The 22753-nt window shown below is 29.8% G+C and overlaps 2 protein-coding genes across 3 annotated transcripts; one reads left to right on the top strand and one right to left on the bottom strand.

The window, feature by feature from the left end:
* The first annotated feature begins 3260 nt into the window (after nucleotides 1-3260).
* On the top strand, nucleotides 3261-8135 carry LOC115720952 (probable leucine-rich repeat receptor-like protein kinase At5g63930). 2 transcript variants are annotated; one of them, XM_030650167.2, is made up of 3 exons: nucleotides 3261-3831; nucleotides 4040-6907; nucleotides 7436-8135. In XM_030650167.2, exons 1-3 carry the CDS (start codon nucleotides 3783-3785, stop codon nucleotides 7798-7800), a joined length of 3282 nt encoding a protein of 1093 aa, XP_030506027.2. In that variant the 5' UTR covers nucleotides 3261-3782; the 3' UTR covers nucleotides 7801-8135. The 2 variants fall into 2 exon arrangements, with proteins under 2 accessions (XP_030506027.2, XP_030506026.2); XM_030650166.2 differs by having other exon boundaries at nucleotides 3261-6907.
* Nucleotides 8136-21829: 13694 nt separating this feature from the next.
* Nucleotides 21830-22603, bottom strand: LOC115719142 (uncharacterized). The gene is made up of 4 exons (XM_061109138.1): nucleotides 22530-22603; nucleotides 22349-22450; nucleotides 22028-22260; nucleotides 21830-21938 (listed from the first exon to the last, which is right to left on the bottom strand). The coding sequence occupies exons 1-4, from the start codon at nucleotides 22584-22586 to the stop codon at nucleotides 21830-21832; spliced, it is 501 nt and encodes a 166-aa protein (XP_060965121.1). The 5' UTR covers nucleotides 22587-22603.
* Between the last annotated feature and the right edge of the window lie 150 nt (nucleotides 22604-22753).

Here is a 22753-nt window from a genome sequence, read left to right on the forward strand (position 1 = left end):
ATGTGAATTGGGTAAAAAAAAAATTCTTACAAAAATATTAAATTTTGAGCAAGAGTTTACAATTTAACTGTCACATTAATTTTTTTACAAAAATACTATTTTTTTTATATAAAACAACAAAATAAAACAATTAAAACAGCAGTAGAACAACTAAAAAACAACCATAGAACAACTGTAAAAACTTAACATAGTACACATTATGAAACTAACACACTATATTTGAAAAAAAAAATTCGCCCCACAGTAAAAAAGTAAAAAAATTAGAAATTTCTATATGTGGTGTAAAAACTCCTAAAAAATGATAACAAAAAAATATATTTTAAGTATGTACAATAAATTTAAATTTGAAATGTAATGTGAAAAAGAAAATAATTTATGTTATATAGTTACATCTAATATAAGATAAAAGATTATAAAAATAAGTGAGCTGAAATTTAAATTGTAATATTTAAAAAAAAAATAAAAGTTCTTATTTTGTAGCCACTTTTAATATAAGAGAGATATATTTAAGGGGAATTTTTAATTATATACTTAATTATAAAGTAATTAACAAATATACCATCAATAATTTAAATAATACAATAAGCGGTAACTGTACCGCATGTATAAATAAATATATGCAATCTATTTTTGGACGTATTCAAGTGGTACATTTATTTATTTTTTCATCATTTTCTCTTTTATGTATGGTTACTTTTTTTTATTTTTTTTTTATTATTTTCTTTTGGATCTATATCTATTTTTATTTCTTATAATTTAAAAAATAAATAACAATTATACTGTTAATTATTTTGATTAAAAATAATATTATTGTGATCTACTCCTCAAGTATCATTTTGATATATGAGAAACGTATATTTTTTTTACCGTCACCAAAGAATATATTTGAAATCAAAAATAATTATTTAGTTTCTTTTATAAATTGTTCGAAAAAATAATAAAATTTTTAAACTCAAACAAAATCAAATATGTACCGTACTAAAAGTATTTTTTTTATTGTGACTAATCTACCCAGAAAAGATTAATTTTATATATAAAAGTTATATTATTAAAAAGTAAGGTAGTATGATACTAATTGATTTCTTTTTAATAAGCTTTACTTTGAGATAATATTATCTCATTTACATTTTTGTTACCTACTAATTAATTACTTTTAAAATCATATTATTGTTTACCTACTAATTAGTTACTTTCAAAACTATAATTTTATTTTTAAGTTATATTATATTATTGATCAAGATGTATTTGTATTATTTATACATATATATTATATAGCTACTTTATGTTACCTCTAAATATATTTGAAACTAATAAATTACATTAAAATATGATAAATTATGATATAACTTATTAGCAAAATTAATATAATTTTTTCTTATTTTATATTTTTTAAAATATAAATTTAAGATACTATCTAGTTTCATTATAAGTAGTTTTAAATTATATCAAAAGTGTTCTATAAAATATTAAAATAAGTATATGAAAACTACAATTTAGTTACTTTTAATTATTAAGTAAAAAAATATCTTTTTAGTAACTTATGGAATTGGTTAGTATATTTAATTTTGTCTAATGTTTGATTTTTTTTTTTAAATATAACTTATATGATGTGTTAAGGTACTACTTGGTGTATTTACAAGTTATTTTATAACTCTATCAAAATAATTTTATAAAAATAAGTTTATTTATAATTTAATCTTGTAATATCTAAAGATAAAATAAGAAAAATAGTTTTTAGTAACCTATCAAGTTGCTGATACATTAAATTTTGTTTTGTTTAAGTTTAAAGATTAATTACTTATTTGTTAAGAAAATATAAAAGAAACTAAAATGTTACATTTGATCCCAATTATCTTCTTTAGTGATGATGAAAAAATATATACTTCTCACATAATAATCATCTTAAAAAAAATTACAATGATGTAACTCTTAAAACCAAACAATTATTTATGTAGTAAAAATTAATCTTTTTAAACTTCAAAATAAGAAAAAAAAATAAAAAAAAAGAAAAAAACAAGAAAGAAAAAGTAAATGAAGTTGAAAATTATTATAAAGTTTTTTAAAAGTAAATAAAATAAAATGAAAGAGATATGGTATCAACAAAAAAAAAAGTAACAAATAAATGAATAAATAGAAAGAAAAACAATATAAAGGTCGTAGATGGATGCTTAGACAAAAAAAAAATAAATAAATAAATAAGCTAGTATGTACATACAAAATGAAAAAAAAAAGTAGATGTATATACATGTCCAAAAGAAATGCAAAACTAAAGGTATATTTCACACATATAAACATGAGCGTTAGTTATGATATTCTTTTCAAAATTTCGTCGGTAGGTGTAAATTTCTCTATATTTAAATAAGGGTGCACTTTTAATAGGTATTACCCATGAATGGGTAATATTAGAAAATTTTGAGTTTTTATGATTAATTTTTTTACTTAATTAGAAAAATTTCTCATTCTTACATTATATGAGTTGAAATTGGTCCATCAGATAAAAAAAAATTCGACAAAAAAGCGATAAAAAAAAGTTGAGTTTGCTTAAATATTTTTTATATAAACATATTTTTGATGTAATATAAAAAGAACTATTTTTTTATATATTATTAAGTAGTTAAATTATGTATAGAAATTAAAATTTCTCTTTTATTATTCACTATCGGACAAAAATTTAATAGTTTAATGTTTTTAAAATAAATATTTACACTTAAATTTATTTAGTACACATGGGTAATACAGATTGAGTATTCTATTTATATAAATATAATTATGATGAGTAAACATGTTTAATTATTGGTTACAACAGGAACAAGCTGAAATTAACTTGAACGGACAGAATGCAGAACTGACAACGTGGGCTCAGGATCATTTAGGACTTGAATCAAAATAAATCTCTCAAGTCTCAACTATTATTTTAGAGAAATGGTAGAAGGGACATCTCTATAATAGAGTATCATGATATAAGAATGATCATTATTTTATATCTCTAACAAAATACAAATAATGAAAAGAAAAGAAATCTCAGAGGAAATGTCAGGTCAGTTTTGACTTGGTCTATTAAATATATATGTTATATAGATATAATATTTATATTACTCCTCACATATTAAATATATATTATACCTAGCTACTTAAACATATATTATAAGCTTAAAAGGTTGGCAAGTGGACAAAAAGAAAAATAGAATGAAATCAAACACTTTGAATGATTGAGAAAGTTTATGCTAGTCTGGAATCATTACAAGCCATTTATATATGTATATATATATAGTGTGTAAACTTAGATAAGACAGAGCAAAAGAGAAAAATGAAAAAAATAATAATGGAAAACACAGTTTCAGCTACCTTTGTGAATGAAGCACTAAACTATATAATATAAAAGAGAGAGAGAGAGAGAGAGAGAGAGAGAGAGCATGTTCATGCTTTGTCGGCCATGACATCAATTTTCTAAGCTCTCATTCTCTTAATATTCTTGTCAAATCACACAAAGTGGGATTTTCTACAAAATCATTTCGTAGGAGAAAATAACCACTGACCCTTTTTCATTTTCTTTATCATGATCATCAGAAAAGTGGGAAATTTATTGCACTTTCATTTGTATAGAACAAAACCAAGATTTGTACTACTACTATTACTACTATTCAGGCCACTGTGACTCTTCTTGTTTTCTTTTCAATCTTAGTCAGAGACCACAGTTTTACCAAGTAAATATACACCTGAGCTCAGTTGGAGTTTTCTTCTCTTGGTGGTGATTCTCAGAAACTAAACTTCAATTTCTATTGATGGATTCTCTGTCTCTCTTTTTGGTGATTGAATTGTCTATTAAGACAGGTATGTAAAACCAGTCTACTTATTTGAGTCTTCTTTATATGATGAAACTGGTTTTTGAAGAACATGTAGAGAAAAACTTTTTGTGTTTGGTAGCCAATTAATAATTCATGTTGTGAAAAAAATCTTCTTACAATGAGTATGGAGAAAATATCATGCAATTTGTTGATCACTGTACTTATTATGGCTACCCTTCTGGTTGATGGGTCAGAGGGGCTTAATGCTGAGGGTGAATACCTTTTAGATATAAAAAGAAGCCTTTTTGATACATTTAATCATCTGGGTAATTGGAATCCTCATGATTCCACACCTTGTGGATGGGAAGGAGTGACTTGCAGCAAAGACTATTATGAAGAGCCAGTTGTGCTGTTTCTTGACTTGAGCCTAATGAATCTCACTGGTACTCTTTCTCCTAGCATTGGTGGATTGGTTAACCTGACTTTGCTTGATGTTTCTTTAAATGGCTTGTCTCAGAATATACCAAAGGAGATTGGAAACTGTTCATATCTGGAAACTCTTAATCTGAATAACAACAATTTTGAAGGCCAAATACCCTTAGAAATTGGCAACCTCTCTCATTTGTCAATCTTGAATCTGTGCAACAACAGATTATCTGGACCTTTTCCTAAAGAGATTGGGAATCTTGCTTCTCTAACCCAGCTGATTGCATACACTAATAGGCTAACTGGGCCTTTGCCAAGTTCTTTTGGGAATCTTAAAAACCTGGTAACTTTCAGAGCAGGAGAAAATGAGATCTCTGGAAGCTTACCCTCTGAGATAGGTGACTGTCTAAACTTGCAGTTGCTGGGTCTTGCACAAAATCAGCTGACTGGAGAGATACCAAAAGAGATTGGAAAGCTCAAGGAATTGACTGCTTTGATTCTTTGGGATAATCAGCTCTCAGGCTTTATTCCAAAAGAGCTTGGGAACTGTACCAAGTTGGTGACTCTTGCTCTCTATTTGAACAAGCTTATTGGGGGAATACCCAAAGAGTTTGGAAACATGGTGTCTATCCAGAAGTTATACATGTACAGAAATCAATTAAATGGGACACTTCCTAGAGAGATTGGCAACCTTTCACAAGCACTTCAGATTGACTTCTCAGAGAACCTTTTGACTGGTGAGATACCAATGGAGTTGAGCAAGATTTCAGGGCTGACATTACTATATCTATTTGAAAACCAATTTGAAGGCCTTATTCCAAAAGAGCTCACAAGATTGAAAAACTTGACAAAGCTTGACCTCTCAATCAACTCCCTCTCTGGTCCAATTCCAGCTGGACTTCAATACTTGAAAAACTTGATTCAGCTTCAACTCTTTGGAAATTCACTCACTGGCATCATTCCTCAGTCACTTGGATTATATAGCTCACTTTGGGTGGCTGACTTGTCTGAAAACAGCTTGACAGGAAGAATTCCCCGCCATCTTTGCAGAAGTTCCAACTTGATTTTGTTAAATTTGGGGTCAAATAGGCTCACTGGGAAAATCCCATCTGGGGTCACAAGATGCAAGTCCTTGGTGCAGATTCGTCTAGTTGGGAACAACCTTACAGGGAATTTTCCATCTGATTTATGCAAATTGGTAAATCTGTCAGCCATTGAGTTGGATCATAACAGGTTCAGTGGTGCCATTCCTCCACAGTTAGGCCACTGCAGAGCTTTGCAAAGGCTTCTGCTGTCAAACAACTACTTCACTTCTGAGTTGCCAAGAGAGATTGGCAAACTTTCTGAGTTGGTGATCTTTAATGTGTCCTCAAACTCTCTTTCTGGAAGGATTCCATCTGAGATTTTCAATTGCAGGATGCTGCAGCGGCTTGATCTTAGCCATAACAACTTTGTCGATGATTTGCCAAGCAAAGTTGGAACACTCTCACATCTGGAGCTTCTCAAGCTTTCTGATAATAGTCTTTCAGGGGAGATACCAGTCTCAATAGGAAATCTGTTGCGTTTGACTGAGCTTCAAATGGGTGGAAACTCATTTTATGGTGGTATACCAGCTGAGTTGGGCTCCCTTTCAAGCTTGCAGATAGCACTGAATCTCAGTTACAACAATCTCTCTGGGGAGATTCCTCCACCACTTGGAAATTTTATCTTATTAGAAAACCTTATGTTGAATAACAACAATTTGAGTGGTGAAATTCCAAGCTCATTTCAGAATCTCTCAAGTTTACTTGGCTGCAACTTTTCATACAACCAGTTAAATGGGCCTCTTCCTGATTTACCACTCTTTCGAAACATGTCAGTTAGCAGCTACATTGGTAACCAAGGACTTTGTGGTGACCCTCTTGGTGAATGCAAAACAACACCATCTTCTCTCCCATGTCCTTCAGATATGACAAGGTCAGGCAACCATGTTGGTAAAGTTATTGCTATAGTTGCAGCCTCCATTGGTGGTGTTTCTCTCATTCTAATTGTGGTCATTATCTATGTGATGAGCCGTCCAGTTGACACTGTTGCTCCCTTGCAAGAAGATAACAAGACATTGTCTTCTACAACAGTTACTGATATCTACTTTTCCCCAAGGGAAGGATTCACTTTCCAAGACTTGGTAAAAGCCACAGACAACTTTGATGACAGATTTGTAATTGGAAGAGGAGCTTGGGGAACTGTCTACAAAGCAGTTTTGCCATTCGATCGAAAAATTGCTGTCAAGAAGTTAGCATCAAACAGGGAAGGAAACAGCGTGGACAGTAGCTTCCTTGCTGAAATCCAAACCTTGGGACAAATAAGACACAGGAATATAGTAAAGCTATATGGCTTCTGTTACCACCAAGGCTCCAATCTCCTGCTTTATGAGTACATGTCAAGAGGCAGCTTGGGAGAATTGCTCCATGGAGCTTTCTGCAATCTTGACTGGCCAACAAGGTTCATGATCGCCCTTGGCGCTGCTGAGGGCCTTGCTTACTTGCATCACGACTGCAAGCCTTTGATCTTTCACCGCGATATTAAGTCCAACAACATTCTGCTTGATCACAACTTTGAAGCTCATGTTGGTGATTTTGGCTTGGCAAAGGTGATTGACATGCCACAATCCAAATCTATGTCTGCTGTTGCTGGTTCATATGGCTACATTGCCCCTGGTAAGCATTCATCAACTTGTTTTTGGTCCAATTTTCTCTACACTCCTACATTTGCATTGGCTTATTATGCTCATTCTAATTGCTATGGTCTGCAATTGTCTAAATTTCAGATATATAATAATAATTTTAGAAATTGGAGGGCGTTTTTCATAGGAAAAATGGCATGTTTTCAAATTTTTAGGACCTCTAATTAGAGACATAGTATCATGTTTTTAATCAAAGTGTTTTTGGTCTAATTCTTTCTACATGCTTATACACTTGCATTGGTTTATTATTATGATGATTGTAATGGCTATATCTGCATTTGTCTAATTGTTATATAAAATGATATTTATAAAAAATTAAGGGCATTTTGTATTAAAAAAATGGAATTTTCAAAATTTTAAAAACATTCAATTAAAGATGCAGTATCATGTTTTTCATCAAATTGTTTGGTCTAATTTTTTGTACATGCTCATACAGTTTCATTGGATTATTATGCTTATGCTCATTGAAAATTACTTGTTGCCTCACATCATCAATCCACAGAATATGCATACACCATGAAAGTCACAGAAAAATGTGACATCTACAGCTATGGAGTTGTCCTTTTGGAGCTGCTCACAGGCAAAACACCAGTGCAGGCACCAGAACAAGGCTGTGATCTTGTGACATGGGTGAGAAACTACATTCATAAACACTCAGTAACACCAGGATTACTCGATGATCGAGTAAATCTAGAGGAAGAAACTACTCTCTCCCACATGTTTAGTGTCCTCAAACTTGCTCTGCATTGCACGAGCTTGTCTCCCTTAGATCGCCCAACAATGAGGGAAGTTGTCATTTATCTCACTGAGTCAAGTAAAAGAGAAGGGACACCTTATGTGTCCCCAACTCTTGACAATACTAATTGAAAATAAAAGAAAAATAAGGATCAACCACCTTTTATTATTGCATATAATAGTTTGTACTGATTTTTGTCCACCAGTATGAGTCTTAATTAAAGGTTCTTCACTCCATATCTGTGTATGATATATACATATATATCTATATTTATATATATATATATAATATATTCACTTCTTATGGCATATGAGTCAGTAGGGTCTCATTTCCTTGTATTATATTAAAAAAAAAAAAATTGCCAAGTATAAAGAAAACCACCATGTATATTGTCTGCATTAAGTTGCAGTTGATGTTTCTTCTATTTCATTTTTTATTTTTATCAATTATATTTATGCTAATTTATTAATTTAAATCTTATGTTCTAGCATAAGGTAAAGGGATCTATAGTGTATGGTATGGATTTTTTATCTTTTCTTTTTTAATAATGGATATGAGAAAGCAAATTTATGACTCAATTAAATAATTGGGTTGGCAATAATTACCTAGGAGCAAAATAATTTTGTGACTAGTTTCCTTCTTTTTTTTTTTTTTTTGGAATTGGAAAACTTCATTAAATTGAAAACATTACAAAGTCTGAATTGGTATTACTAGCTGAATACGCAGCAGGAGGAAACTCCTGATTCCAAATGCCACAAGCTTTCTTAGGTAAAGCTATTTGTGCTAATGCATGTGAAACAAATCAGTATACTTATTGGAGAATATTGTCCCACATGGATTAAATGTGAAAGTATTGAGCCATATATAAGAACATGGGCTACTCCACTCATTGCCAATTGGTTTTGAGATGGAACCCTATGATTCTCAACATGGTATCAGAGCCATATCCCTAGCGGGCTTCGATCCATACCTATCAAAGAGTTAGCCAGCCGCAAGCGAGCAAATGGAACTCCCAGCCGCAAAATAAAAAAATAAGCGAGCAAATGGCACTACTTATGATAACATCTTGAGGGGGGATATTGAAGAATATTGTCCCACATGGATTAAATGTGAAAGTATTGAGCCATATTGTCCCACATGGATTAAATGTGAAACTATTGAGCCATATATAAGAACATGGGCTACTCCACTCATTGCCAATTGGTTTTAAGATGGAATCCTATGATTCTCAACAATACTTAAGAGAGAAAAGCTAATAAACTTGATGTAGAAGTAGGCAACATGTTTATTTATTTATTTTTTTTATTTTGAAAAAGAAGTAGGCAACATGTTTGTAATCTATAACAAAAGCCACAATATTTTGGGCCTTTTCTTATTAAATTACATATATACCCTTTTCAAAGATACATATAATAATACAAACAAATTACAAAATATGTTGATTTTTTTTTTCACTTTCAATGAATTACAAAATATAGATGCTAGCTTAATTATATCTCAATTTAAAAATTAATATATAGTATATTTACAAGGTATTATTTAGTATAATTCAAAATTAATGATTGAAATATTTGAAAAATATTATTATAACAATATATATAGTAGCCAAAAAAATATACAACATTATAAATTTACTAATATTATATATTTAAATATTTGAAACAAGATATATTATATTAAATAAATAATTTTACATATCAAATCCCATTACTAAAAAATTATATACTAATTAATATAAGGGGAGCTACATGAGATATTATGTCAAAAGTCAGCATCATATAATAATATAATTTTTTTAAGAATAATATAGATTTTTAACTTATGCAAGAAAAATAAATAACTAAGTTTAAACGAGAATTATGTTTATTGTCCAAAGATTTTGTTTTAAAATTACTAATATATTTAAAAGTAAATTTAATTTAATATACATATAATTATATAATTTATATGTTACGTGTGCTACACGTAAAACTTCACTAGTACTATAAATAAGTCCATCAGCATCTGTACAAAATTCAGTCCTACTTGTGACCATATTGACAACAGTTCACAATCAGATTCAATGGAAAAGGAAGATAACAGAAGATCTCGAGCCATCCTGAGTCCCTCATGTTAGACTTTTTATTTGTGCATACATTAATTTTTATTAGTTTTAATAAAAGGGTTTTTTCTTAATAAATATGGGGAAAATGAATAGAATTTACATTTATATGACATAAATAAATAATACAAAAAGACATAAGATTAAAAAATAATCAAAGTTTAAAATATAGGAATTTCAAAAAAATCATAAATAAATTTAATAAAACTTCTAATAACAAATATCCTCGGAAAGGGGCCGGAGAAGATATCGACATCAGAAAAGACCGAAAAAGTCATTAGCGTCGAAAAAGTCACTGGAGAAGTCATCAACGCCGTACTAGAAAAGTCGTTAGAAAAATCACCATCGCCAGAAAAATCGCTGCAAAAATCGTCGAAAAAGTCAACAGAGTTGTGTCGTCGTTTGAAAAATCACTAGAGTTAGATGTTTCAGATATAAATTAAAATAAAATTGATTCTATAACATAATGAATAGAAATAAGTAACACGCAATAACTCAAACCGATTATAATTAAAATAGAACCAATTTTATAAAATAATGAATAAAAACAAATTGCACAGAATAACTCAAACCGGTTATAATTAAAATAAAATTAATTCTATAATATAACTAATACAAAGAAATAATACAGAATAACTCAAACCGTTTATAATTAAAAAAATAAAGAGAAAAATTAGTTCCTAAAACACTGAAACATAAATTAAAAACAAAACTAGTTCCACAACAAATTGAGTAAAAATGAATAACACATTATACCTCAATAACCGATTATAATAAGAAAAGGTAAGAATTTTTAACGTCATTTTTCGTTAACAAATAATGAGTCTTGATTTAATAAATAAACTTCAATATAATAAATAATAACTGTAATAATAAATAAGGACAAGAAGGTTTTTTACGTGATTTTGAAGTGAATTCTTCATATTCATAGTCCAAGAGTCCATCTTATTATCAGGATTTCGATGTTTATAGGATACAATATCTAGTTCATTCTCTATAATTCTCAAATTGTTCGTCCCCATCCTACAAAATCTTTCCCTATTTATAGATGTCTGGGATATGCAGTTATTCCCTTGAGATCTTATCCTTGTAACTGCATATGAAACGTGAACAATCCCCACATTTTATATTTAAGACACATGAGCCAAATAGATAACCATCATAACTGCTCTTGTCTTTATCTAAAAATGGTTATGCTAACTAAGTTTCTACGCCTCACAATCACTACAAGAAATCCTGCTTTTGCCGGCGTATTGTTGCGCCGGCAGAAGTACCCTAACTGCGCCGGCAAAGCTTATCTGGGAAGCTTGTGTTGGAATTTATTTTACCAGGATCTTAGATCTACTCACAAGTATGTTTATTAACATCCTAAATATGAACTTTCTAAAACGATAAATTAAACACATATAAAGTTAAGAAAACCTTACATTGATGCAGCGGAATTAATGTCTCCTTCCACTCAGATCTCTAACCCTTGATTCCTTTCTGTAGCAGAGTATAATCAAGATCTGAGCCCGAATGTCCTTCTTCTTCAAGTTTGATCCTTCACAGTCTTCCAATCTATGATTGAGTTACTGCTTGCTGTGTGTGGGCACTTACTCTTTCACTAGGGTCACGAAAAAGATGAAGGAAAAAGAGAGAGAGGTATTTCGGCCAAGGTAGAGAGTGAGGAAGGCTCAGTTTTCTGAAGAGAGAAATTTCTGTCAGAAAGATCATCTGAAAACTTGTGTTTTTGACTGAGCCATCACTTTCTATTTATAGGCAACTACTAGGTCTAGGTTTAGAATTATTTGGCATTAAATAATGAAAATAATAATTTGAAAAATCAACATTAAGTGGCCGGCCACATGGTGTTATTGGGCCTCACTTAATTTTGCAATTTTATCAAATTTTATCTCTATTTTCTCAAAAATGCCAATTTTCCAATTCTAACCTTTTAAATGCCAAAACTAATTATTTAATAACTAAAATAGATTATTAAATAATATTGTCATTTAATTTAATTATTAATTAGACATAAAAAGTCTATTAATAAATAAATAAACCTAGAAAACTCTTTTCCTTACAATTTCACCCCTGCTTAGTGAAAATTCATAAAATTAGACATAGTCTAACTTTAGAATTATAATTGATCAATCACGAATCAATTAATGAGTCTTACAAGCAGAATGTTCTCAACTAGAATGGGGACCATGGATCTATATGCTGAGCTTCCAATAAGTGAACCAAATTTACCAAGTAAATTCCTACTTATTAATTCTTCGTTGAATCCACTCTTAGAACTTAGAATTGCACTCTCAGAGTTATATAGAGCATATTGTATGTTTCACGATACCAATATACTATCTCATTTAACCATTGTTATAATCTTATTGTGATTCAAAGATCCTCTATATAGATGATTTACATCGAGATGGGATTTATTTACCGTTCTCACCCCTCAATGTATTTTGCCCCTTAAAACACTTAGCTACCTGTAAATGGTGTTTAGTGATCTAATAATTAGTCAGTTAAACAAGATCTCATCCATTTACTTCTATTTGCTAAGCTCGAAGGGAATCATCACTTAACTTCTATACACCAGTAGAAGCTATAGATTCCATATTTATGTTCAGCACTCCCACTCAATCATACTATCATGTTCCCAAAATATACGTATCACTCTGACCCAAAAGTAGGCTTAACTAATAAATCAAAGAACATGAATAGCACTCCTGAGTTGAGCCCAAGCATATCAGGATTTAGATTCTTTTAATCTTAAGATCAACTACTGATATTGACTTGGAAAGATATGTATAACGGTAAGTTTGTAATATCTTAACTTAGTTGCAATATCGGTCCAGTCCAATGTATACTCCATACATTCGAAACTAGTATACTTTACTAATGTCCTGGAAAGAACATAACACTTACTCCAAGTGTAAGTACACATCATCGCTGATTATCACATCAGTGTAAACACAATAACACTGATGAAACAGGGACCAAAACTTTTGATTCATATGATCACAATCACATTCCACTGTGTTGACGATACTGTAATTGTGAATAAACATATGATCTGGATTTAACTGATTTTGTGTGTATGAATGCTATAAACATATTAAACCATTAGCATGTAAAATTCATGCAAACATTAATCACTTCAAATTTGTTATATTGATAACTAATCAGATTGTAAAGAGTTTTATTTAGGGCATAAAACTCAGCAAACTCCCACTTGCACTAATATAAAACAAACTGTGCAAATAGGTCAATCTGATGTCTTGATCTTCAGATCAAGTGTAGTATATTTGAATCCACCCAAACTTCTGGAAACTAGTTCATAAATACACTTATGAAACATCATTTACTATATGCTTTACTTATCAAGGGATACTGAAATCTTTATTGTTTTAAAAGTACATCTGAATGAACAGAAGACATATCTCTCATATTTTAAAATATGTAATTGAGATAATACAGTGTAGACTTTTCTTCAGTGATATAACTTTCTTGGATTTCGAATACACAAAGTTATAATTCTTCTCTGGTAGAGCTTGAATTATTATACAATAATTCCTCCACCCCCAAAGTAAGCACCATCTCATATAAATTGAAATTAGATGGTGAGATACAAAGACAACTGATACACAATTCCTTAATATCTGACATATAGATCACTTTCATAAATCCTTCTTGAATATCTTCTAATGTTCCCTATTTGATTACATCTCAGATAGCTCCCACTCAATAGCAGATGTCTGGTTAAATAATACTTTTAACCTCTGATTGTTTGGAGAGTTACCTAGTTGTGACTTTTGTATTAGTCTGAAACTTTAAGTTTAGACTAAGTCATCAACATAGCAGACTAGTATTTGAAGTGAAAAATACATGCCAGAGATTAAAGTAATCAAAATTAAGATACCATCAAATTTTATGAGGATTAAGAATTCTAGGTTCAAGTCATTCGAATGGACTGAACTAGAGTTCTTTATCTTATTCTCATAATTCTGATAAGCTATACCTATCCATGTGAATGGTTAGATTTGCTTTTCAGTAGTGTTCTTAAGTACCTATCACAATTATCAACCTAATGAAGATGGGTATAGAACTTTAAAATTCTCCCACTCAATTAAGGTAGTGTGAAACTTTAACAAAGAACTTTCAAAGGTATCAAACTTTTACTTACAATAGTAAAATCGAAATGGAACATACAATCAAGATCAAGAAATTATATTTACAATAGCTGACTCATTATATTACTTCCATGTTTAAACAAGATATGTGTTTCATAGGGAATTGTGGAATGGACTCCACCCCTAAGAATATACATATAGGGTACTATGGATGAGCTCCACCCCTAAGTATATAGAGATTATGATCCACCCCTAAAGGTTGTAAAGATCATGATTCTCTTAGTGTGATAGAGTTTATGTGGAGTTGAATACTATCCAGAGTTCATTAGATATAAAAGATCGTTGAACTGCATAGTTTTCTTAACTTTTCTCCACCCTATCAGATCATAAGATCCATTTATTAAACAAATTCTTAATAATTGTATTAGAATTAACAATTATTGATAAACATAGAAATAATTTCTAGTGTTTATATAATATAACTCTATGAAGAGTTGTAAATATTATAGAATTTGCATCAATAATAAAAACACTTACACATACAAACATATAAATATAATGTGGTAATAGTTGATGAAGTTAAAATAAATGAAGCTCAATCTCATAAGTTGCAATGGTTGTTTCGAAAATAAAAAAAAAATAAAACTTTATTAATAAAAAAAATGTATTGCAGCAATATGAGAGAAACAAGGATAAATATCCCTGACTAAAATTTGAAATCCAAATTGTCTTTAAACTAAAACAATTAATTCAAAAAAAAAAAATTGAAGAGCTTCATCTTCATCTGGACGATTTCACCCTTGGTCCAGCTTGCTGATCCAACTCATATGAGTTCAAGTAGCTTGGCCTATAAGAAGAAGAAAACAAATAAACAAAGTTTAGTCCAGAATCATAAATCCAGTTGGATAATAATTCACTAAAACTCTTAAAGTTTATAAATGGAAATACCTTGTTTCTTTACAAGAAGTTTAGGACACTGGGGTTTCCAATGACCTTTCTCATTGCAGTAGAAACACTTTCCTTTAAGTGTAGCATCACCAGAAGGAGCAGCCTTTTTCATGGCTTTTGTTCGCTTCTTGGTGTTCTTCCACTTCTTCTTCGATTTGGGCTTTGAAGCAGAGGCAACATTTGCTTCAGGTTTTATCGTCCCATTACCATTCCCAGGATTGTGAGGTTTACTCCCTTTCTTCTTGGGTCCTCCAATCAAATTTTCATAAGTTTGAAGGTCATTGACTAATTCATGAAAGTCAATTTCCTTCTTATTCAAGACATAATTTGATGTGTATGGTAGAAATGCTGGAGTCAGGCTATTCAAGATAAGACTAACTTGAGTAGCACTGTCCATTTCAGCACCATGATCCTGGGTTTCTTGGAAATAACTGGACATGAGGAGAACATGATCACGCACGTTTTGATGAGGTTCCATCCGTGCGTTAATGTACTTCTTAGTCTCGTCAAAGCGTGACTGAAGCGATGCCTTACCGAATAGCTCATTTAACTTCGTCATAACTTCAGCAGCCTTCTCAGTTTTAGAAAACCGAGTTTTGAGGGTGTCAACCATGCTAGAAAGCATAAAGTATAGAGCTTTGTCATTTGCTTTCTGCCAACGCTCATACTTTTCTTTCACAGCTTTGGATGCATTATCCCCAGGCACTTCAGGTGACGGCTCAGTTAAAACAAACAAGGCACTTTCTCCTATGAGAGCAATATTAATGTTCTCATTCCACTTATTAAAGTTAGATCCATTCAGCTTGTTTTCAGTCAACAGTGATAACATGGGATTCATTTTGACAAAACAGGATACTACAAAATAATAGAAATCAACAAATAGAAATTAAATAATGGTTTAACACCAGAAATTATTAGCACATAGCAAGTAGGAATGATATGAGAAAATACTTAAAAAATTCAATCCTAAATAATTTCCAAGGTTTTCAACAAACTGATATCAGTGTCCCGTTTAGGCGAGAGTCAAAGCTACCATCCATTGAATAGAGTTGTCAGCTCATCTAAAATGTTAAACATTCTAGCAACCTTTTATTCGATCAAGATCAGAATCCAGCGTTGTCCCGTTTAGGCGAGAGTCAAGGCTATTCTATCTTATGAGCTTCTACCATTGTTTCGCAATTTGCAAGTCAAATATGGTCGCCACCATTAGGGTGATCTATACCATATAAAACACTTACAAACCACTTATCATGCGAGATTAAACGGTCCGAAATTGCTAATGAACGTTCCTCCATTAGGGAGGATTACTCACTAAAACAAACGCGGTGTAAAACCCACAATGGAGATCGAATATCTTAATAATAATAAAGCTCATTATTTAAAATGTATTTTCTTTATTATTCTAATAAATAAATCTCATTAAATTCTATTTAAGAATTAAAATTCAAAAATAAGAATTTAATATAATATTTATAAAATTATACTTAGATGGTGATTGAAATAAAATTAATTATTTCCATCTTAATAATAATCTTAAATCTAAATATTAAGGAAATTAATTTAAGTTGAATTAAATAAATAATTAGCAACTTAAAAAATTTCCTTTGAGAATATATTTATTGGGTTCGAAAATTTAAAGTATAAAAAAATACAATTTTCGAAAATAATAAAAAATAGAAAAGAAATACTTCAAGCAAAAATATCACCTATCTAGATTTTCTTTTGACTAGTTAATTCAATTTCTAATAATATATATATATTTTTAAATTCATTTATTTTAAATTAATCAATTAAATGAAAAAATCATTGACTTGAGTTGGTCCAAGAATTAATTAAAATAAATAATTAATTTACAACTCAATCTATTTTTCAAAAAAAATTCGAAAATATTGCATAAATAAAATGCAAATTTCGAAATTGATTAATAAAATAAAGAAGAAAAAAAATATATATATTGAAAATTATTTAAATTTAAGTTGAAAAATTAAATTTCAAACTAAAAATAATTTTCTATTTAATTAAGTGTCATGAAAAATCAATAAATATTTAAGTATTATGATGAAAATCAACTTAGACATTTAGATTTTTCAAGTTAATTAAATGTATTAAATTCAAGAAATAATAATTAAGTGTAGAGAAGGCTTAATTATTAATTTCTATTTAATACTAGGAAAAATATACTTAATAAAATTGTACCAAAATTAATTATTTAAATAATTAATTTCACAAAGTATAATATTTTCCTATTTAAATATTAGAAATAATAAATAGTCTAGAAATTACTATCTAGAAAATATCTTATTTGACTAAGTATCTTTTCAAAAAAAAAAAATTGAAAAATATCTAATTTAAGTTAGATAGAAAAAATCTAAAACTTAAATAATTTCAAATTTAGATTTAATTAAATATCAAAATTAAGTTGTAACCACTTAATTTGAAGATATCTTTTTAAAGTTAATATTTGAAAAGATATTAACTAAAAAAAATATCCAAAATATTCCATTTTAAGTTAATATTTGAAAAGATATTAACTTAAAAAATATCTTAAGAATCTTTAATAACTAATGCCTAAGATTCCTCAACTTGATTTAAAAATTTAAATAAAATATTCAAATTTAAGTTAGATAAGAAAAATCATTTGATACAACTAATTTATAACTTAAATAGGAATATTTAATTAAATAAGCTCCAGAAAGAATCTTAGTTAGTTAAAATTCTATATTTAATTAAATACAAGAAAAATACAAATAGTTTGTCTAGAAATAATATCTAAACTAAAAGTGTTTTTCTTAAAATTAACTTTAAAATATTAAAATGAAAATAAATTTCATATATTTTAAAAGTTAATTATGTTGCTAATTCAATTTTATTAGGTCAAACTAATATAATTAACCTAGTACAGTTATGCAAATCAGGCAAATGGGCCTTCACAATTGGGGTAGTTCATGTGAGGGGGTGCTGGGTTCAGTATGTCGTACCCACTTCTATGGCTCCCAACTCTCACACAAGGCCCAAAAGAGAGGAATTTAACCTTAAGATGAATAACTGTTATTAATTGAATAGGTCCAATAACTAAATGGACCTAAATAAAATCTATCATGGTGTGACATTTTATTTAGCAACAACCTATATGTATCTATATTAAAATAAAATAAACATATAGGCTCACACAGGCACACTTTGGATGGATCCTATCATGTTGCTAGGTCATACACAGATGAAAGAAGATTGTAAAATGTACCTGTTACAAATTATTAACTTGACCAAGGGAGCCATCAGATCATTAGATCTGGCAAAAAGTAACCATGGCTATTTGCAATCAAGTAATAATAGGTTTTGAAAAACTTATTCACAAGTTAAAACCACATACTCCTGCAACAAGGTTAGCTGGATTGTTGGAAGTAGGATTTATTTAATTTTAAATAAATAATTTCGAAAAATAAATAATTAAATAATTAAATAAAATTTAATTTTCGAAAAAATAAAATTTAAAAAAATTAATTAATTTCGAAAATAAAATAAAAAATAAATTTAAATTTCGAAATTATTTAAAAAATAAATATTTAAAATTAAACCTACTTTTGAAAAATTAGGTTTCAACCAACCTAAATCTCATTTCAAAATTTGCTAACTACTTTTAAAAAATTAAATGTTATTTTAAAAATAAAAATTAAATAAAAAATAGAAAAGATAAATAAAATATCTTTTCAGATTTTAAATTTAATTTAAATAAATAAAATAACAAAATTTAAAAGTTAGCAAAATATCTTACATCTATTTAAAATTACATGATTATAAATATCTTATTTAAATAATGTCAAAATATCTAAAAAGATTTAATTTAAAAAAAAAAATCTTAAAAGATAAGATATAATTAAAAATATCTTAAAATATCTTAAAAGATAAGATATTTTAAAATATCTTAAAAGATTTTATAAATATCTTATAAAATTTGACCTTAAATTTAAAAAAAAATAAGATATAATCAAATTTAAAAATAAGATAGATATTTAAGCAAGAAGATAAATACTAATTCTATTCGAATTCAAATTACACTAATATCTTGAATTAAAATTAAAAAAAATTAAATTAATTCAAAATGATAATTAGAATTGAATTAGGAATAGTAATAGTATATATACAAAACCATACAAAAAATCGGAAGTTAATTCCATGAAAAAGTATGAAAAATCGAAGAAAAAAGAAAAAATTCGAAACTGTACGGACAGTTCTGCGATCGCAGGAAAATATCAGCACAGCCCCGATTTTGTCAAATCTTCAAAAAATCATAACTAATTCAAATAAAATCCAAATTAAGTTCTGTAAAAGGCTAACTTGCTTAATTTTTTCCATACTATCCAATAAAAATAATTTCAGAAACGAAATCACAATTATTTTTCACGAAAATTTCACAAACATCAACCAATCATCAAATAACACTCAATACAACATGATACCATCCAAAGAACATACAAACAATCGTTTTAAAGTCCAAATTTCATGTAAGTAAATCAATTACCATGGCTCTAAGGCCAGTTGTTGGAATTTATTTTACCAGGATCTTAGATCTACTCACAAGTATGTTTATTAACATCCTAAATATGAACTTTCTAAAACGATAAATTAAACACATATAAAGTTAAGAAAACCTTACATTGATGCAGCGGAATTAATGTCTCCTTCTACTCAGATCTCTAACCCTTGATTCCTTTCTGTAGCAGAGTATAATCAAGATCTGAGCCCGAATGTCCTTCTTCTTCAAGTTTGATCCTTCACAGTCTTCCAATCTATGATTGAGTTACTGCTTGCTGTGTGTGGGCACTTACTCTTTCACTAGGGTCACGAAAAAGATGAAGGGAAAAGAGAGAGAGGTATTTCGGCCAAGGTAGAGAGTGAGGAAGGCTCAGTTTTCTGAAGAGAGAAATTTTTGTCAGAAAGATAATCTGAAAACTTGTGTTTTTGACTGAGCCATCACTTTCTATTTATAGGCAACTAATAGGTCTAGGTTTAGAATTATTTGGCATTAAAATAATGAAAATAATAATTTGAAAAATTAACATTAAGTGGCCGGCCACATGGTGTTATTGGGCCTCACTTAATTTTGCAATTTTATCAAATTTTATCTCTATTTTCTCAAAAATGCCAATTTTCCAATTCTAACCTTTTAAATGCCAAAACTAATTATTTAATAACTAAAATAGATTATTAAATAATATTGTCATTTAATTTAATTATTAATTAGACATAAAAAGTCTATTAATAAATAAATAAACCTAGAAAACTCTTTTCCTTACAATTTCACCCCTGCTTAGTGAAAATTCATAAAATTAGACATAGTCTAACTTTAGAATTATAATTGATCAATCACGAATCAATTAATGAGTCTTACAAGCAGAATGTTCTCAACTAGAATGGGGACCATGGATCTATATGCTGAGCTTCCAATAAGTGAACCAAATTTACCAAGTAAATTCCTACTTATTAATTCTTCGTTGAATCCACTCTTAGAACTTAGAATTGCACTCTCAGACTTATATAGAGCATATTGTATGTTTCACGATACCAATATACTATCTCATTTAACCATTGTTATAATCTTATTGTGATTCAAAGATCCTCTATATAGATGATTTACATCGAGATGGGATTTCTTTACCGTTCTCACCCCTCAATGTATTTTGCCCCTTAAAACACTTAGCTACCTGTAAATGGTGTTTAGTGATCTAATAATTAGTCAGTTAAACAAGATCTCATCCATTTACTTCTATTTGCTAAGCTCGAAGGGAATCATCACTTAACTTCTATACACCAGTAGAAGCTATAGATTCCATATTTATGTTCAGCACTCCCACTCAATCATACTATCATGTTCCCAAAATATACGTATCACCCTGACCCAAAAGTAGGCTTAACTAATAAATCAAAGAACATGAATAGCACTCCTGAGTTGAGCCCAAGCATATCAGGATTTAGATTCTTTTAATCTTAAGATCAACTACTGATATTGACTTGGAAAGATATGTATAACGGTAAGTTTGTAATATCTTAACTTAGTTGCAATATCGGTCCAGTCCAATGTATACTCCATACATTCGAAACTAGTATACTTTACTAATGTCCTGGAAAGAACATAACACTTACTCCAAGTGTAAGTACACATCATCGCTTATTATCACATTAGTGTAAATCCAATAACACTGATGAAACAGGGACCAAAACTTTTGATTCATATGATCACAATCACATTCCACTGTGTTGACGATACTGTAATTGTGAATAAACATATGATCTGGATTTAACTGATTTTGTGTGTATGAATGTAATAAACATATTAAACATATTAAACCATTAGCATGTAAAATTCATGCAAACATCAATCACTTCAAATTTCTTATATTGATAACTAATCATATTGTAAAGAGTTTTATTTATGGCATAAAACCCAGCAGCTTGGTTGGTAAAGGACTTTTTGTCGGCGCGTAGAGTAGCTGCGCCGGTAAAACTTCTTTTTACCAGCGAGAAATCACGCCGGTGAAAAATAAGCGCCGGTGTTAAAAAAATGCCCTTATCCGCTATGAACCTGCTTTGATAAGCTTTTGTCGGCGCAATAGTGCGCCGGCAAAACTATTGGCGCCAACCGTCAGGTTGGCACCAATAGTTTTAGCCACTTTTTACCGGCGCAGTAATGCGCCGGCAAAAGTATTAATTTTTATTTTTTAAAAAATTTAATTAATTATATTTAATTAATTATAATATTAATTATTTAATTAATTATAATATTAATTAATTAAATATAATTAAATAATTATAATATTATATTAACAAAAAAAACCAACATAATTTACATTAAAAGATAAACCAACATTAATTATATTATGTTCTACTAAAATCAGTATATAAACAAAATGTTAAATGTTCGAACCAGATAATAAAAAAAGTACAATTCTATAGGCCGATAATGTCGTCATCGTTGTTTCTCTGAGTCTTGGGAGGCTACGATGACGATCCAGCACCAGGAGTGGGCAATGGTGGAAGATCCATGGGAGGCAAGTTGACACCCGGCACAGCTCGAGAAAGATACTCAAACTGATCTTGGAATCGTCTGAGGTAGAGTTGTTGTGTCTCATACTGCTGCCTCGTATGTTGAGTTGTCTGCTCGCTTCCTCCACTTTTTTCTGTAAAGCCTCGTACTGTTCCATTGTAACAGTCGGTGGGGCTGAAGGATGCGTGGCAGGTGCTCTTTTGGCCCCAACTCCCTTCAGTCTCGGGAGATGGCCAAAGGCTTTAAGATGCCGAGATCGTTCCCCGAGTACTTGCGTCATAACAGGTAAGTCTCGGGGGTACTCTGTAGGATCGACAGCAGGCTCTTCGGGCTCATCTTCAGTGGGCGCTGGTTGAGTTGCCGCTATTTCAACCATTTGCTCCTAAAACAAACAAATAAGTTAAATGGATAATTTTAATACAAAATAAATTGAAAGAAATAAAAAAAAATGAATTAAAACGTAAACTTACGTAAGCTTGTTGCGCGAACTCGTTGCGCCAATCGTTGCCTTTATGGTGAAACTTTTGAAAAGTTTCCACCGCAGTTGGCAGTTCTCCTGTGTCGGGGTTAGCCTATTTTCAAGAGAAAATAGATTAGTATTGTTATTTTACTAGAAAAAATTAAATGAATGATAGTTAAATATAAACTTACCCCCTCGACAACATGTGAAACAATAGGCTTGGAGCCCCAGCCTCCTAGAAATTTCATCTTACCCCGACTTTCTTTATTTTCCGCTGCTCTCGCCTGAAATTAATAATTTTTCTAACAATTAATTATTTATTATTGACTATATAAATTAAACATTACTAAAATTAGAAATTTTAAAAAATGTACCTTTTGTTTGTCTGTGCTCCAATAAGCGATGCAGTCACTCC

This window comes from Cannabis sativa, chromosome 2, assembly GCF_029168945.1.
Source record: "Cannabis sativa cultivar Pink pepper isolate KNU-18-1 chromosome 2, ASM2916894v1, whole genome shotgun sequence".
NCBI lineage: Eukaryota > Viridiplantae > Streptophyta > Magnoliopsida > Rosales > Cannabaceae > Cannabis > Cannabis sativa.

What these genes read in the sequence shown, in the direction of transcription:
- LOC115720952 (XM_030650166.2), top strand. Translation starts at nt 3,964, where the DNA reads ATGAGTATGGAGAAAATATCATGCAATTTGTTGATCACTGTACTTATT. An exon ending in ATATGGCTACATTGCCCCTG is followed by an intron (nt 6,908 to 7,435) that starts GTAAGCATTCAT and finishes ATCAATCCACAG; the next exon opens with AATATGCATACACCATGAAA.
- LOC115719142 (XM_061109138.1), bottom strand. Translation starts at nt 22,586, where the DNA reads ATGAAATTTCTAGGAGGCTGGGGCTCCAAGCCTATTGTTTCACATGTT. An exon ending in TTTCACATGTTGTCGAGGGG is followed by an intron (nt 22,451 to 22,529) that starts GTAAGTTTATAT and finishes TCTTGAAAATAG; the next exon opens with GCTAACCCCGACACAGGAGA. An exon ending in AGTTCGCGCAACAAGCTTAC is followed by an intron (nt 22,261 to 22,348) that starts GTAAGTTTACGT and finishes TGTTTGTTTTAG; the next exon opens with GAGCAAATGGTTGAAATAGC.